Genomic DNA, 18,592 nt, shown 5'->3' with positions numbered 1-18,592 from the left:
GTCCTTCAGATGCACATTTCAGTATTGCTCAGGATGGTGACATGTCCTGTCAAAATGCTGATAAATTCTTAATGCTGTGTATATGCTGTTACCCTGTTCCTTACTAGTAAAATGCCTTGAATTTATTTTACCTCCAAAGTCTACTTGCAGTGCGTCTTTTCCGGTGAGTGAGAGATCATTGACAGTAGGCAGATCCAACCTTCAGGATGAAATTGTTCCCTCTTCCTGCCCAGTGCAATCAGCAGACAGAGCACCTGAACAGCATTGGCTTTGCTGACAGTAGATGAACTTTGAAGCAGAAGCCATGCTAAGACAGCTCCAATTTCCCTTTGCTGGTTTTTCAGCTTAAATTTCTCTGGCTCAGGTAGATTGAATGCATGCTACTTTCCAGGCTAGAAATCATTATTTTTTAAATGACTGCTGACTGGTCAAAGGCCTGAGGTACTTAGATCTGTCTTACAGAAGGCTTGGGTTTCTTGGATACAAAGCCCACTGACTTCTGTTGCATCTCTGGTCTCGGCTTCAGTACATCACTTTTTCTCTCAAAGTCTTTTCACTTTGTAGGCTTGGTTTCTCCCACTTTCAAACTCACCTTAACATTCCCACTGGAGATAATTGCCTTCACTAAACTCAGAGATATGATAAAAAGTACAGTTACTGCAAATGTTAACATACATCTTCACTAAGCAAATGGTAACTCAAGAAAATTAAAGCAAGAATAGTCACTCTTGAAAGTCACAAAATTAATAGGCAGTGACACTCTTTTGTTCGTGTGAACTTTGCATGAGCCTTTTTTGGGGGTGTATTTTAAGGGAGAGTGTTGTTTTAGCTGTATGGTGACATTTTTATTTAAAATTGAAGAATAGTAGTTATTTTTTATCATTTCAATATAGCTGCAACCCAGCCTGTAACAAAATCCCCAATTCAGCTTTTTCTGCTCTACGGGAGATGGTGATATCCAGAGCAATCCATTAAATCAGAAAGGAAATGTATAATAGATTGTAAATTACACTTTTGTCTATTTACATGTTTACAGATAAGTTATACATCCATCTGAATGTCCATGGATTTTGTTTTCATAACCTCATGGGAAGGCTCCATAGAACAAGCCTAGGGGCCACCTCTTGTACCTGCAAAACCTGCTGTCCAGCACATGAATGTCACCATTTCCCTAGCCATGATCTCCATAACTATACCCTGAGTTTTAGGACAAGATCATGCCAAAATCCCATTGCACATTTTTAGGTGACCTTAGAGCAGGATCCCAGGTCTGACCAGTTTATTTGGACTGTCACTCCTGTCTGAAGGTTTTATGTGCTCCCAATTTCATAGCCCATCCTTTTCTTCTGCTATAGTATTTCTGAAAGGAGACTCTTTGCTGCATCATTCTACAATCACACAAAACATTGGTACTCGGTCTCCAGTATCAGAAGCTTGCATCTACTTTGAAGTCCCTTTCTGCAAGCTCACTCCCACTGGCAACATCTGTATTTCTTCAAGGGGTGGAAGAAGAGGAAACAGTCATGTCTTCTGAAGAGGGTTACACTCCTCAAAACCAATTCTGTGGCCAGCTCCCCTTAGGCACCAACATAACTGTGGGTTTGCTCAAGCTTGTATGTCACAGTGGAAGCACAGCATTTCCAGTTTCCTTTTGCCAGGCAAGATGCTCCTCAGTAAAGAAGAGCTGCCAGGATTCAGTGACCTGTGCTTTGTAGGCTCTCAAAGGCTCTGTAGATTTTTAACCCTTTTCATGAATTTTTTGGGGGTTGTACAGAAAACGTTCCTGCAAAACATAAATCTTTGGAAGAGGTACCATGCTTAGGTGAAAGGGTTTTGAAATCAGAGTAGAAATACAAGTCATTTAATATTGAGGATGCCAGATCTCATTCTGCTCACCACCAAAGCACTTCCTCCTCCTCACCTTTAATTTCTGCTGACTTTGGATGTTTATGAACAAACAAAAAATGTTGTGTAATGGTGCAAAACTCTGTAGCAGTCTGGGCAGCTGGCCAGCATATGCACTGCTTCAGCTTCCTATTGTAGAAATTCTCTTTCTGATTATGTGTGCAAAGGTAAACTAGTTCTTTCTGGACCGGGTCTCATATCTTTATATTGATAATAAGATTGGCAGCATTCATCTTATCTGGCTTTCTGTAAATAGATTTAGACATGTTAAAAGGTTTTAGTGTGTTGTAGAAGTCAGGCTGAGAAGCCCAAATAGCCTTTGTGTGTCCTGAAGCTACTTGTGTTGGCTCAAGGCATCTGCTGTTGTAAAAGCAGACTTTTCCTTGTCCTTTGGATCTGTTGAGATTTATCATTACCTAGTTTTTAAGATCCAGTGTTTAAAGTCAGCTCAAACCTGCTCCCACAAAGAAATGGTACCTCAGGCACTGGTAGCTTTAATACTCAATTAATTTAGTTTCTTGGGATCTGGTGCTGTATTTCTCATACAGGACTGTCAACGGGACACAAGGAATGTTTATAATCTAAGTCTAGCAGTGTGTCAGAACAAACACAAAAGAAGCTCTGGGAGTTTCACAGGGTAGTGGGTTGTTTTTTTTCTTGTATCGAAGTGTGTTAGATCCACTGCCTCATGTTTCACAGATGTGACTTTTCTTTCTACTGATATCTGCCAGAAATGGTCAACAAATGAACAGAAGGCAGCTGTTGTTTCAGACTAACAAAAGCTGCAGCAAGTAAAGTGGGAACTTGTTTTGAGTGTTAGTATCCTGATGGGTCTAAGCTGTTATCTCCCCTTTACTGTACAATACCGTGGTGTGGCACTGCTTCTGCCTCTGGAGGCAGCAGGACAGTTTGTTCTCTGCTGTCTGCCTTCACTGAATGTGTCTCAGGTCATCTGCCATGCATAAGGCTGCAGCACTCAGCTGCAAGAAATATTAAATGTTGAGTATGGCATATGGCTTACTGCTTTTAGGGACTATTGGGCTAGATCTTTTTCAGTTCCATGTGGCCACATGGTTTAAAACAAAAAAAGCCTCTGCTCTGTAAATTAGTAAAATACCATTTATTAAACAGTAAATAATTATGATAAAAACATGGCTTTAGAATCCAGAGTTCTTGGTCAAATTCTAACTGACAATTTTAAAATTCAAATTTCCCTGTCTTTTAATGATAAATAATTTGCTTCTTGTCCGACCTTATGACTGCTCAGTTTGGGATCCCCTTTCTTTTAGTCATTAACATATCCTAGCTAATGATCAAGGTAGTGCTTCCCCTACTGTGCATTGCACATCTGTGCTCTACCAGCTATTCCCATTGTTTGGGTTTGGTATTGCCCAGGTCTCAACAAGGCTACAAAGCCATTTGCTAAACCTCCAAGGTATTATCTTTTAACTTGGTGCTCTGCATTTTGTAGAGTAGGGAGTGAATTTTCACTGCATGATTGCCTGGCTTTGTATTTCTTGTAATTAATTTCTTTGCTGCCAATATTTTCTAGTGCCACTCAGCCTCATTGTCTTCATAACATTTGACAATTGTTTTCATTTTATAAACTGACTTTAGCATTTTTTCCAGCATTTCTGGGGCAGATCCTCTTTTTTTCTATGATCATATTAAGCCCTGGAAATGAGCTTCCCCTTTCCTTACTCACATCTGCTTTGCTTTTAGTACATTGCAAGGGGAGAGTCAGGTGACAAAAGTCTTTGATCCTGTAAGTATCATCAGGCTTCTCCAGAAAGTCTTGCCTTAACACATGACCATCTGTAAATAGTCCTTTGCCACTGTATGCAGAAATCTTAATTTGCATCTGGGTTTGCTCCGAATAATCTCTCTAGGGCTCCCCTGTCATTTCATATAATTTGCTTCTTCACCATTCTTCTATTTTGGACTGTCCCAAAATCCTTCTTGAAGTGTAATGTCCGAAACCACCTGCTGCTTCAACAATGAAGAGTGGAATAGTTCTCTCCTTGCATCTTATATCCAGGACTGGTGGTAATGCTTTCCTCCTTTTCAATAGGTCTACATCTAGTTTACCTTCTAAAGCCTCCAGCTGTAGCAACATAACTCCTCCCATAATGCTGTCCAGTTTATTCCCTGTCTTTGATGGAGAGGGAAAAAAAAAAAAAAGTGTGTTTTGCATATTTAGATATGCTGCAGGTTTTCCTGTATTAGGTAAATTGTCTTTTCACCCTAGAAAAGAAATTATAAGAGAGAGAATATGATAGAGATGCATGAAGTCTCAAGTGGAATCAAGAAAACAAATAGAGGACAATTATTCGGTCTTTCACAGCCTGAGAACACATGAACATCAGTTAAACTAGTAACACGTTCAAACTGAAGCAAACATTTCCTTATGGAAGTTGGACTGTATAACTCGCCAGACACCATTGTTGTCCACAAAATATTTATAAAACTTCAAAGAGCAATGAAACAAATTCAAAAAAGTTCCCAACTGGCTATTGACTCTAAAAGTCTTCAGATGTAATAAATCGTTGGACCATTACAAAGAAAATCTTGGTATAGGCTCTCCCTTTTCTTACCTATTCTCAGGGCATTTGATTTTTAGGTCACTGTGCAAGACTGTACAGGGCTGAGAAGAATTTCAACAGTATGGCTTTTCTTAGGGCGAGTATTACTGATTAACTCATCATTTCACAATTATATATAACTAGAAAACATTATTTATATACATGGGCATTGCAAACAGACATAAAAAATAGCTATTTGAATTGAAGGCCAAATACAACTAGCACTTCTTGTAGGACTGGTTTGAATGGAATCAGCTGAAATAGTACACTCTGTTTTTAGTGATTTTAAAATGAACAGAGTAAGCAACTCAGTGGATCCAGCTTTGGCTTCACTCCAGGCACAGAGCTGTAAGAATGATGTGGTTTCAGGGGGCTGAATCCAACATGAATGCAAGCAGGCATGTACACAGAAGAGGAGCCAAATTGGAGTGAAAGAGGAGATGTACAGCCCAATCTGGGCTCTCTGCCGGTTAATATGGAAAGTTTGTTCTCTGGCATTTCCTATGCAAACACAAAGAGTGCTTTGAAAGTCTAAGCTTTTTAATTTGCTGCAGGTGCCAAGTAATGTAGAGCAGCTTAACCTAGGAGTTTAATTTCTGATGTTAGTAATGGTAAACTGGTGTAAAGATGGCAGGTAAATGGTATCACATTTCAGCAAATTATTTTACACAAAATAAAAGTGGAGCTGTGTCATGGTGCAGTAGTTGAGGAAGATTTTATAAATCAGATGAGTGTAAACTTCATCTTTTTTTCTGAATTCCCAATATTTCTTTGTCTTTATTAGACATGCAGCACTACCCCTCACCTTAGGCTGAGTGACACCACACCGATAGCCACCTGAGGTGGGTGTGAACAGACAAACTCATGCACCTCTTGAATCTCATAGAAAATAACTCAGGGGTGAGGTAAACCTGGTCTGGAGCACAGCTTGATGATTCCATTAAGAAGGTTTCCTGTGCCTGTGGTCCCTCCAGTTGCTGTTTGTGGTATAATTGTCATTTGTGGTAGCTGCGCTGTTTTGCTGCTGAGAAGGGTTTGTAAGTCCTGTGGACATACCGGTCCACTCGCTGCAAACCAAAGGACTGGAAAAGCCCACTGGAGTTGAAAAGGTGGAAATGGAAGACAGCAGGCAGGAAACATTCATCTCTTTCCTTCTGCTTTTAGCTCACAGCTGGATTTTGGAGCAGCATGGTGATTTCTGGCTGCTAACTTATAAGCTTTCTTGCTCAAACCAAAACAGACCAGGTTCATTTAACTGAGACCAGTATCCATCTCTGCAGATTTCCAAAGGAGTATTGAAACACGTAACTGCACAGTGGTAGGAGAACAAAATGTCATGCCTGCAACTTCTAATAACCACTGTTGCAAATAATGCTCCTTAGGCAACCACTGTCCATGTGCTGTCAGCACGAGGAATTCTCAAGTACAGAGGATTTATAGTTTTGTGTTCAGAAATACACATTTATCTGAAGCTTTTGAAAAATTCAAAGCAAATGCTCCTTTTCAGGGAATACAGCCTTGCAGATTAAATTAATGTATCTCTCCACCTCTGGGTTGGACTGTTTGTGTTGTTGATTTTTAATTTTCTTGCAGGGATTATGCATTTTGTAGTGGTTTTATGATTGACCAGGTAGAGAAGGTATCTGTATGATTTCTTTTGAAAGAGGATAAATGCATTGTGGTTACAGTATAAGCACATTTTAAAAAAGAACAAGGAGCAAGTTTTACATTGCTCTTCGAAAGCAATAAGAATAAATTTGCTTAGTGGTAGCAACAAGCTATTTGAAATTTTGACTTTTGGTGTTCGGCTTTGGAGACTAGAATGCACTGAAAGGAACTGGCCAATGGAAAACTTAATGATGTTCATTTAAGCTAAATTTGTTTTAAAAAAATCGATAAATATATAATACAGAAAAGAGACACTTGTCCTGAAAGGAATGTGAGGTTTACTAGAGTTTCTTCTTCGATATTCAAACTAATTTATGCAAGCCTGAGCAAATAAACCTTTTAAAACTTTGAAGTAATTTTAAAAAAAAAACTGTGCATGGTCCATAAATATGAGGGATACTCTTATTTCCTGAAAATACTAGAAAAATAACATTTTAACTTTTCTATTTACAGCAGAGCCCTCAGGCATGCTTGGTAACATTTTAAAAGGCCATTCATTTTAAAGCACAGATCGTTGTCCACAATAGCTTCATCACCCCACAATGACAACTTGATCAGAAGATCAAGAGAACACACAATCCCTTTCTCCAAAACACATTGCAAGCAATATGTATATGTGTGCATGTTCTCACCGTGGAACAGATACACAAATCCTTACTTTCTTGGGTAGTTGCTCAGGTAATGCTGACAGTTCCAGTTTTCTGCCTAGAACTATTTGTCTGGGAATATGGCTTTTTTCAGAAAAAATGAGCAGCCTCAACTTAGAAAACACATCAAATTAAGAATCACAGAATCATAAAGTGGTTTGGGTTGAAAAGGGCCTTAAAGATCATCTAGGTCCAACCCCACTGCCTTGGGCAGGGACACTTCCCACTAGACCAGGCTGCTCAAAGCAAATCTTCCCTTGCCAACTGCTCACCTGAGCCATGCTACCAATTCTGTGCTATAGGAGAAAAAAAAATCTTTGTTTTTCATGCTATCTACTCCAAACTTTTGCAGTTCTCGGGGCAAACTCATGTCAGGGGTCCATCTATGTATCTGACATTCCCACTGAATAGAAGCTGCGCAGTCGAACTGAGTATTGCTGAGCTGTAGATGTTCATAGTAACACAAGACAGAAGGGGAAATTTCTTTTTGGGAATTTTCTGTGCTTGAAAGAGAGTAAAGCAGGAAAGTAACTCCACAGCTTCTTCCTTCCTAGTTGACAGTGATTCCCAGAAATATTTCTGGAAGAAAATCTATTTAAAAAAATTTCCTTGCTCCATTTGCTCCTTCTAGAGATTTTTTTTCTAACTCTTTTGCAATGTGGGAAACTGTTTTCTTCCCCACGTAAGTCTAAACAAAAGAGAAGTTCACTTTCAAAGATTGTTTGGTGTTTGTCTCTGCAGTAGTCAGGGCTGTAATTTCTCCAATTCACCCTACCAGAGGCCAGATATTAAATGCTACTTATTTTACTCATCTTACGCTTGATATAATTCAAGAGTACTTTCTTGTAACCCACAAGAGAAGATTACATCAACAAGGAAAATAAATGGTGGGAAAGCTCTTATCCTTTCATCTACTCCATGTGCTCTGCATAAACTTGTCTGTGCAACAGCAGTGATGCAGCAGTGCCCATGAGCAGACATGAGTTTGGGTGCTATTCCTATGAGATGAAGCATCTGCAGAAGCTGGGTTTCCCTTCCTTCGAGACTTTGCCTCTTCTAAAACCCGGTTATGCCGCACCCTTAAGATTTAAAACTTATGACTAAACCTCACAGTAGGGATATCCTCAAGAGCTACAGATGCATGAGATGCAGGGTTTAGGGGCTGGAGAAGAAACCAGTTGCCTTTTGGGGCTGTTTAACTTCTCAGTGTACACTTAGCTCATGATTTATTTCTTTGCGACAGAAGGGCTTCATATATATATACTTCACTTGTTTAAACAAAGTCTTAACCTAGGATTTATTATTAAAAATGAAAATTTTAAAATTCACAGGAAGTTTGCAAAAGTTGACAGCATTGACGAGAACTTAAGTTAAGCAGCCAAAATCAAAAGTTGTGCAGTGAATTCCTGACTTTGGTCACTTTGTGGGGAAAAAGGAGAGGATTGGCCAGCATGTTGCAGCAATGTGAGCTTCAAGATGATTTTTTTTTTTTTGGTCCAGAGTCAGAAGTTGCCCAGAGTGTTTCTCTGCAGCTTTCACATGGAGAAGGGGCATATGCTAGACCTAGCTTGTTTTGCTCATAATATGATTTTTTAATTATTTTTTTTTTCTTTTCTTGTTTTTCAGCAACAGTTGGCCAAGAATATAAAATTTGGGCAGCCTCCACAAATGACAATTTCCGTGAGGACACTGGGGGAGGCAAACACTAATATAGAAGAGGATACGTTGCTCAGTAGCCCCATGGAGATTGAGACTCAGCAGCAGGACACAGTGATCTCTGACAGTGGTAATAAAGTAAGCACTTTAAATCGCTGTATGCATTATAGTGGTACTAGAGCAGTGAAGTTCACTGGAGTGTAGCAGATGTCTCCAGAGAGGCATAGCTGAGCCCAGCGGGCTGATTCATGGGGGTGCACTCATGCTTCTTGGACTGGTGAGAACCGTATGCTCTTGGCATCCTGAGCTGGATCCCACAGAATTACCAGTTTGAACGTCTGCTCTGAGCTTCTGACAAAGCAGACATCACTCACAGAGTAGCTAGAAGACAGGAATTTTTTCTCTTACAGAAAAAGCCTTGAAATACGGACTTCCCAGCATGGAAAGTTGTGCATGGCATCAAATGGCAAAAAGGAATAAATTCCAAAATGAGAGGGGTCTGGAGCCACACCCATAAAATCTTGGGTGTTGGGGTAAATATCTGTATTTCTCATGGGCAAAACTGAAGGCAAAGAAGGGGGAGAAACATTTTGAGAATGCTCTCTAAATCCAAACATCCAGTATAATTAAAATAATTATTCAAGTTATACATTAGAATTTTTATAGGAGGAACTGTAGACATTCAGTTGTCTAGAAGGTTCTTGATCAGACAGCAAAAAAATGCAGTGAGTGATGGAAGCTCTCTGGAAATCCTCTAGGCAAGACTGGTTCTCTGTATGACTGTAATGGCTGGAGGGAGTGTAGGGGACAGAGGGACACCCTTCCCTGTCTGGAGGAAGCTGACTATGTGCCTGAGAACCCTTGGGGAAGGCATGCAGCAACCCACCATGTGCATGCAGCCCTGAAGATCCTGGAGGGACACAGGGCCATGAACCTCTGCTTGTGCTCACTAGCAGCAGCACCAGCGGTGTGGAAGGCAAAGGCAGTGGGTGTCCTCTGCGGCTGATGCCTATATTCAGCCTAACACACAGAAGGGAGATTTATGGCCTAGGTGGCCCAAATTCCTCATCAGTCTTCAAGGGGCAACATAGCTCTTCTGTGACCACTTCCTTCATGGTTGTGGTTGGATCCATCAGAGAGCCAGGCATTTGGGTTGGACCTGCACACTTATGCCCCACCCTCTGCAGTCTGGGAGGATAAAAATGCAGCCGAAGTAAGGAATATTTCTTCTTCTGCACAAATACTGCCTTTAGAAGCGGTCAGTTAAGGTGAATCAAGAGCACTCTGTGTGCACAAAGAGTGCAGTGGGATTGTGGGCAGGTTTTGGCTAGGTACCCTGGTACTAGGTGATACTCTGTGTTTGAGACCAACATATGCTCTCTGCAGCCAGCCTTCTTGCTGCGTCCTGCAGGAGACCTGAATGTCACCGAGTGTCCTCCAGCTCAAAGGGGAAAATAATTCAAGCACTAACAAAACAATGGAGTATCTTTTCATAAATGAAGAGGGAGGGACTCAGTCCTTACCACCTACTCTTTTAAGTATTATATTTTGAAGATGAAATTAATGCCCCTTTGCATAATTCTTTTTCCAAAAGCTGAAGGAGCAATCATGCCTATTCAGAGGAGACTGCAGGCACTAACAAACCAATACTACATGCACAGGGTCAGCCAAAGCACTCAGTACTTTCTTCTTATCACACCCCACTCATTACCTGTTACATCAGAGATTTCTGCTGCATGGCAGCATACCTGCTGTCTGCTCCTTTCTCTGCTTCTGGCCTTGTAACTCCTCTGCATGATTATCTGCATTGTTCTGCAGTGACAGGGTTGGCCTCTGTCAGGACTTGGTGTCAAGGACCCTGTAGCACTGCTGTCCTTCAAAAAGATTTCCTGTGTTGCTTTGTGACTTTTGATGTTCTCAACTGAGTAACTGCGATCAATGGCAAGAGTTCCAGGTTTCATTTAGCCTGCTCTTGAAAAGCTGATTATTTAGGCCTTATACTAACAACTGTGTGCACCTGGTGTAATGGGATCCCAGCATTCATTAGGTTATGAAGTAGTACTGTCATATAATGATTAAAAACAATGTTTCAGGGCATGATGAACACCACTTCAAACCTTGAGCCTTAAAAATCCCCTCCTGTGAGATGGCTTGGAAAGAAATGATAGCTAAGGAGTCCCAGAGTCCCAGGCTCTGCTTGCTCCAGGGTAGCCAATTTGCTTTGTAAGAAGAGGACTTGCCAAGAACCTGGAGTTGAACCTCTTTGCAGCAGCATTGTTTGATCAAGTTCCTGCATTTTTTTCCTTAGGGGTAGGTCAGGAGGAAATAAAGTAATTTAGAGCTGATTGAAATCCTACAAAACTTTATTTATTTATTTGTTTGTTTGTTTATTTGGAACCTGGGTATCTTGCTGAGGAAGCATGAGCAATTTACCTTTTGTGGTGTCCTGTATCAGCAACTGCTTCTGTACAGACAGCAGTGATACAAGGAGCTACAAGAGAAACTCACAGCATTTAGAAACAAGAATTGCTTATCCATCAGTCCTGCAGTGACAGGAAATTGTAAAAATCCTACTCTAAATGCATAATTTCACAAGTTCTTTGAATTATATATTTTGGATCCTTTACATTTTAGTATCTAGCTGTGGTAATCTTCTTGTTTTCTAGTCCGCGGACACTCCAGATATGTTGAGAGCAATGAATTTGCCTGGAACAGGACACGAAGTGGAAGAAAAGGTAACAATTTTTTTTACCCTTGGTTTGCACTAAGTTACTTTCTAATTTTAGTTATTAGAAGCCTGACAGTTTTTGCTTTACTACACATTTCATTCTTTCATGACCATCCAAGATTCTGTGAATGTTTTGCAGCTTTGGGGCTAGTAAATAAGCAATAACTAAGATTGAGAAATCTACATGAGTTGATTGCAGGGAACAGCAGAACACAGTCTCTGCCAGTCTTGCAACATTCCTGCAATTGATGTATTAATCATAGAGCCATAATTTTCATAAGTACTTCTACTACTTTGTTATGCCTACATGTAATTCAATAAGTGTATGCAAAATGTTCCATCAGCTTTTAAGTAATTGGTTCCCTAATTAGCATATGTTTAACCTTGGAAGATTACAGTGCTGTCTTGAAAACAATGTATGTGATTTTCTTTCCTTACAGGAGATGTTTTCTCCTGCCTTTTTTTTCTGACTTTTTCCATTTGAATTGTGCCAAGCACCAGTCTCAGGGATGACAGCTTGGTGACTTACGGGACAGACTGATTACAGGCTCACTCTTGCACTGTATGTCTAGACATACAGTTCCACTGTATTTATTCATGAGAGGAGTCTCACTAAATCACTTCCTATTTGCACCTTTTGAACCCAAATGTTTGAAGGGCAAGTGAAAAAAGCACCAATTGAAGCCAGTATGATCTTATTTTATTTTTTGCTGTTCTTTGGTACTAGCTTGGACAACTCCAAGGAAGGTTTTCTGCAGGCACTGGGCCAGTCTGAGGTCCAATTTTGTAGTCATCTCCCATGCAGATAGTACAGCTCTGTAGCTGTTTTATTAACATGCTTAGATAAGTCAAACTGACTTGCTCTTGCCTGAAGGGTATAATCTAAATTATTTAAAATGTAGCTATTTTTTCCACAGTAAGCAAACTTTGAAATATCCCAGTGTTTGATGTTGCTCAAAACTCCGCCTCTGGTCTTCCTTTTCTAAATAACTTATGTATGGAACTAAATGGTAAAAAAAAATTCAGTTAGAATGGTCTAACTATCTTATAAGTAAAAAGTGTAAAGATGTGTAATAGTTGAAATAGGAAAACATTACAGCTGTAACTTTTATGGCCAAAGTTCATTATTTGCATAATGGAAAAACAGGATTTGAAATATTTTCTACTAGTAACTCCTTTGAATTCAAAACTGGAAAAGCTTTTTCTTTTGTGTGTGTAGTATGTATGTATTTATTTAGACGGAACTAATAGCTTAATAGCTTCTTTGTTTTTGATACTAACAGGTCACTCCAGTCAAATCATCTCGACCAAAAAGACAATTTTCCTGTTCTGGTACAATTGAAACAATCAATTTGGATTCAGTTCCCCAGGCTGTTGCTCGTCTAGACAACAGTGCAGCTAAACACAAGCTGTCAGTGAAGCCAAAAAAGCAGAGAATGTCCAGAAAGCACAAGAGACTAACAAAGGTGCTCAATCTCTGGTCAGATAGCAAGGCAGGAGGGAGAGGGGGGGCGAGGTGAGGTGGGGTTGGGTGGTATTGCTTTTGAAGCTGGATGCAAAATAACTGTAACTGAGTGCACCAGACACTATCTAGCTCTCTGTTAGATAGCTATTGAAAGCTTCCTCAACAGATCTCATGTCTTCAAGGCAAAACAAAATGCATGTTTCTTTTATTTTCTCTTGAAATCAAGATAGAGACCTAAAGAATTAAACCCTAGCTGAAGAGAAGATGCAAATAAGTTTCAAGAAGCGTTTGAATGCTGCTCTCAGGCACATGGTGTGATTCTTGGGGTGCCCTACACAGGGACAGGATTTGGACTCAATGATCCTGATGGGTCCCTTCCAACTCGGCATAGTCTATGATTCAATACAGCCAGTTGAGACAAAGACAACTTACCCCTGAGGTACTTCTGCTAGGATTTTAAATTGAGAGAGCTTTCTGCTTCTGGTTTTTCTAGTAAAAAAATTGGGTCATAAAGGTCTGAAAGATACCTGCCACTGTTAATGCTGCTGTGGTATAGGCAATCAGATAGTGCAAAATTTGCTTGGGAAAAAAGAGAATTTCTCTCTAAAACTGGCAGGGCTTCTGACAGTGGTAAAATCATTGTCTTGTAGGAAAGAATAAGACCTAAGTGTTCTTGCTGCAGCTAGAGTGAATTATCAAATCCTCACTTTGTAAACTTAGTGCATGGGTATTTTGTTTTTAATCCTGATGTCCTACCAGTTCTTGTAAATGCAACACGACTGTTCAGCTAATACAGGGTTCAGGAGAGGCCACTGTCCTTTCTTCCACACCATTGTACATGGATTTATCACTATTGTTATGAAAAATTAAATTTAAAATTCTTGTTTATACAGAATGTTTGACTGAAGCCAGAAGAAGGCTCATCAAATAATAGCTAGACAGGGCATTAGCTGAGTTGTCTTCCTCACAGAAAGTGCTGGGAAGCAGTTTTCAGGTATAGCTCATCTTCAGACCATGTCACTATACAGACAAGGAATAAGTTGAGAAGAAAATCTGAATTCAGTTTATTGAATGCCCCACAGGGCTTTGGGGCAGGCAGGGAGAACCAGGTACCAGGTAGCACATGCCTCAGTACAGCACAGTATTGCTGGAGAGCTCTAGGTTCTCTCTTCATGCATGGTCTCACAATGCCAGCAATAGAACTGGAGTCTCAGCACAGCTAATGAGGAAGATATCATATAGCTCAGGATCTGTGAAAAGGAACCAAATTGTTTTTCCTTGAGCAGTGTTCTTTCCGGGCCAGCATTGCAGAGATCTTTTCTGCAGGCAATACCTTCTGTCTCTGCAAGTAACAGCTAGATTTGCCATGACAGAACTGGCAAAATAACACCCTTAAGCAGGTGCTAATTATTTCAGGCTTAAAGGACAGAGTTCCAAGTAGTAGAACAAGCATATGAAACTTATGCTCTATTCCTTGGGCTTCTGTAAATTTGAAATGGCAGGTCTCAATCCAGATTAGCTCATGTACACCAAATGGTGATTGAGTATTTAGTATTATACTGTAATCAGTGTTGGGATGTTTTCTTTCTTTTAAAGGCTATCATCCAAATAGGTGAGAGGCATGGGATCTATGATGGTGTGATCCATAAATTGGAGTGGGTGTGTTGGCTCTGTATTAAAATAATTGTTTAAAAAAAAAAAAAAAAAAAGTAATTTTCACTTATAACTGATTGATTGTTCACTATAAAGAATAATAAGCCAATATGCAATATTCAGTAATTCCAAAACTTTCTCCTGATTTTAGGGATCACAAAGTTTAACAATAACAGAATTTGAGCCAGAGGACCTAGAAATTCAGGTATATGGAGACAGATACCCAAGTTATAATGGACACATCATAACAGACAAGCTAATCCAGAACAGAGATGAGCAGAAACAGCTTCAACTGGCAGAGGAGAAAATAACAGAAGACCATTGGGGGATCTTAGAGGCTGAAAGGATAAGGCAGATTGTAGAAATGGAAGAACAAAGAGAAATGGAAGAACAAAAGTGCCAAGAACTTGAGCAAATGCAGAAAGAGCAGGAGAGAAGGTGTTGTGAAGAAGAGAGGAGGCAGTATCTCCTTGAAGGAGAGACAACTTTGGAAACAGAAGAGCAAACATGCCATAAAGATGAGAGAAGACTGCTGGAGGATGAAAAGAGGCAAGACTTGGAGGAGCAGAGGCTCCAAGAGCTGGAGAAGCAGAGGTGGAAGAAGTTGGAGGAGCAACAGGTCCAAGAACTGGAGGAGAAGCACCAGGAACTGGAGAGGCAACAGAGACATGAACTGGAGGAGCAGAGGCACTGGGAATGGGAGGAGCAACAGAGACGAGAGCTGAAGGAGCAGAAGATCCAAGAACGGGAGGAGCAACAGAGACGAGAGCTGAAGGAGCAGAAGATCCAAGAACGGGAGGAGCAACAGAGACAAGAGATGGAGGAGCAGAAGCTCCGAGACAAGGAGCAACAGAGACGAGAACTTGAGGAAAAAAAGCTCCGAGAACGGGAGGGGCAACAGAGACGTGAGATGGAGGAGCAGAAGCTCCAAGAACAGAAGGAGCAACAGAGACGAGAACTTGAGGAAAAAAAGCTCCGAGAATGGGAGGGGCAACAGAGACGTGAGATGGAGGAGCAGAAGCTCCAAGAACAGAAGGAGCAACAGAGACGTGAGATAGAGGAGCAGAAGCTCCGAGAACGGGAGGAGCAACAGAGACGTGAGATGGAGGAGCAGAAGCTCCGAGAACGAGAGGAGCAACAGAGACGTGAGATGGAGGAGCAGAAGCTCCGAGAACGGGAGGAGCAACAGAGACGAGAGATGGAAAAGCAGAAGCTCCGAGAACGGGAGGAGCAACAGAGACGAGAGATGGAGGAGCAGAAGCTACAAGAACAGGAAGAAAAACAGAAACAAGAGCTGGAGGAACAAAAGCTCCGAGAACGGGAGGAGCAACAGAGACGAGAGATGGAGGAGCAGAAGCTCCGAGAACAGGAGGAACAGAAGAAACATCAGGAGATGGAGAAACAGAAGCACCAGGAATGGGAAGAGCACAGGTGCAAGAAACTGGAAGAGAAACAGGGACAAGAGCTGGAGGATCAGAAGAGGCTAGAGCAGGAAGAATTAAGGCAACAAGAGATTGAAAAATGGCATCAAGAGGAAGAAGAAAGAAATCGGCTGGAGAAACAAAAAGAACTCAAGGATAAGGAAGAAAAACAGAGACAAGAGCTAGAAGAGAAAGAGTTTCAAGAAGCTGAAATAAAAATGAGACAGGAGAAAAAAGCTGAGAGTCTCAAACAACAGAAGAAACAGGAGGAACAAAGGCAACATTTGAAGGAGAAAGGAGAAAAGATAGAGAATGAACAACCCCAGCAAGTAATGGATAAGAAAAAGAAATGGGAAGGGCAGAGAAAACACAAACTCACAAAACAAATGCACATGGAAAGCGCAGAAACTGTGCCACAAGATGAACTGAAGCAGCTAAAGGAACACAATGAAAAAGAATGGAATAAGCTGGAAGAGCAGGAGGTAGACACAAAAGGAAAAAGCCTTCAGCAAAACCAACAAGAAAAGTTCTTGGAACAACAACAGGACAAGGTTGAGTTGTGTACTGGAAGCGGTGATAGGCACGCAGTACAGGAGAAGCTTCAAGAAGGATCAGGATCCCCAAAACTCAAACAGCCAGAAAAAGGAAATAAAACAGCAGAAGAAGTCCTAGCCCAGAAACTGAAGAGAGAAGTTGAGGCTCAGGAGCAAAAGCGAATAGGGGAAGAACTAAGGTGGCAAGAGGTAGATGAAAGACAGACCACATCCAGACCCTTCACATTTCAGGTGTCTTCTGGAGATAAAGAGATCATATTTCAGAAAGTAAATCTGAGTCCAGTCATGCCTGTCAAGGAAGCAGGACTGTCTTCTCCATCCATCAAAGACTACAGGATGCACACTTCCAGCAAGGTTTCTCATACACTTCCATCATCTGTGTGTGTACCCCATACAGCTATTTTGGTTACGGGAGCACAGCTGTGTGGCACAGCAGTTAACTTGAACCAGATAAAGGACACAGCTTGTAAATCATTACTTGGCTTAACAGAAGAGAGAAAAAATGTGGATATTCCCTCACCAGAGAAGGCCCAGAAAAAAAAACAGGATCCCAAAACCAGCAGCAGTAAAATTAAATATGCACAGGAAACAGTGAACAACCAGGCGGTACTTGCTGAGTGGGCCTCTATCCGCTCCAGGATCCTGAAGAACGCAGAAAATGGCAAATACAATGAGAGAGACCGAGGAAGTGTCTGCAGACACAGTGATGACTGGACACCCCGAGGACGAGGTGGTCCCCATGGTAACTTGAGGAAAACCCTCTCTGCGAATGCAAAGTTCTCGATAACGCCAGCATGGCAGAAATTTTCAGAAGCTTCAAAATCCAGTTCACACACTGAGAATGTAAGTGTTGCAAAAGGCAGTGAAACAGTGGCTGTGAATAGAATCACTGGCTCATCCACTGATTTGAAGGAGGATGCGGCTTCCACTTCTAAGGATAACTTAACTGAAAAGGCCAAAGAGAAAATGGAAACCCATAGTGAAATGACAGACAACACAGAAGGCTGTAAATTTGCAAAAGATCTTCCATCTTTCCTTGTTCCAAGTTTTTCTCATTCTCTGGGTAAAGAATTACCCCAGACAGAACTTCCCAGTGCTCTGGAAAATCAGCAGAATAACAACACAAAAAAAGTGGATAAACCAGCACCAAATGGAGAAGAAAATATTTCTCCTTTTGGGATAAAGTTACGAAGGACAAACTACTCCTTACGTTTCCATTATGATCAACAGACAGAACAGAAGAAAAAGAAAAGATACAGTGCAGGGGATAGTTTTGATGGTGTGCCTGACCCACTAATTACAATGGAAGATGAGAAAGAATCCACTGTTTTTGCTCCACAAGAGAGTACATCTCCTGGCATGGGAAGAGTCCCTGGTAATTTAAAAGACTCAAAAGACTCTCCAGTTACTGTGGTGGAGGTTTCACAACCAGCAGGCTCACCAGTGGTCCTACCAGCCATGGGCCAGAGTGCTTTACCCCTTCATGAGAAACCTGCATGCAAGTCACTGGTCCCACAGAAACCTGCTTTAGCTCCAAAGCCCACCAGCCAGACGCCACCATCATCTCCTCTCTCTAAAATGAACAGATCAAACCTAGCTGATACGCTCGGGCAAAGGTTCGTGAAAGCTGAATCTGACAGGGGTTGGAGAAAAGAAGACAGAGCAAATGCAGTGCACCCCACACCACCCAATGAGTACAAAAACGAAGAGGAAGAAATCAGAGAAAAGAAATCGTTTTTCCCATCTATAAGCATTCCATGGAGGGAAAAAAATGACAAAAAGCCTGAGCCATTGAAGAAAGGTATGTGTTTGTTGAAGGTCATTTAGCTATTGTCCACATTTTCAAGATGAGATACTGGAAGTCCATTTGGTCTTAAGCTGTAATTTTTACCTGGCATGTAATTTGTGGAGTACCACTACTTTGAATGAACGGGACTTCCCACGTGCCCACAATTTAATTCCAACACACACAAACTCAGCATGAACAGGGTGACCGGCTTAAGAAATTCAGTTTCAAGGAGGTAACTGAAGAGTGTGCATGTGTTTTCCTTGATAGAGATGTTACCTAGTGATTCAGTTGATAGACTCTGTGTTCCAAATGCAATGGTGTCATCAGAGCAAAAGGAGTAATTTTTATAATTATGTTGTTTCTATTTTTTAGGGGAATCTTATCTAGCTTAAAAAATATTATGATCTAGGTCCCTGTATAGTGCCTATCCTGGGCAAATTCTCTAATCCAAGATAGCTGAGCACAGGAGTCTGCATTTCAGAGGCGCTCTTTAGTAACAGAAACAATTACAGTAGCCATAAAGA

The 18,592-nt window shown here is 41.0% G+C and overlaps 2 protein-coding genes across 3 annotated transcripts in view; one reads left to right on the top strand and one right to left on the bottom strand.

Moving 5' to 3' along the window:
• The window catches only part of CRACD (capping protein inhibiting regulator of actin dynamics), a 57,042-nt gene that overhangs the window by 34,244 nt on the left and 4,206 nt on the right, over positions 1–18,592 (top strand). Inside the window, exons 4-8 of the mRNA XM_051616548.1 lie at positions 8,429–8,596; positions 11,125–11,193; positions 12,470–12,652; positions 14,456–15,158; positions 15,300–18,080. Coding sequence (XP_051472508.1) covers positions 8,429–8,596; positions 11,125–11,193; positions 12,470–12,652; positions 14,456–15,158; positions 15,300–18,080 — 3,904 coding nt within the window. The remainder of the gene's footprint in view (positions 1–8,428; positions 8,597–11,124; positions 11,194–12,469; positions 12,653–14,455; positions 15,159–15,299; positions 18,081–18,592) is intronic.
• Positions 3,011–18,592, bottom strand: part of AASDH (aminoadipate-semialdehyde dehydrogenase) — a 44,840-nt gene continuing 29,258 nt past the window's right edge. For both annotated transcript variants that reach the window (XM_051616533.1, XM_051616534.1), the window contains one exon: positions 3,011–4,149. In XM_051616533.1, coding sequence (XP_051472493.1) covers positions 4,102–4,149 — 48 coding nt within the window. In that variant the 3' untranslated portion in view covers positions 3,011–4,101. The remainder of the gene's footprint in view (positions 4,150–18,592) is intronic.

The sequence above is a fragment of the Apus apus genome, chromosome 4, assembly GCF_020740795.1.
Source record: "Apus apus isolate bApuApu2 chromosome 4, bApuApu2.pri.cur, whole genome shotgun sequence".
In the NCBI taxonomy this organism is placed as follows: domain Eukaryota; kingdom Metazoa; phylum Chordata; class Aves; order Apodiformes; family Apodidae; genus Apus; species Apus apus.
The sequence above is the reverse complement of the archived record's forward strand: the minus strand, read 5'-3'. Positions and strand labels throughout refer to the sequence as shown.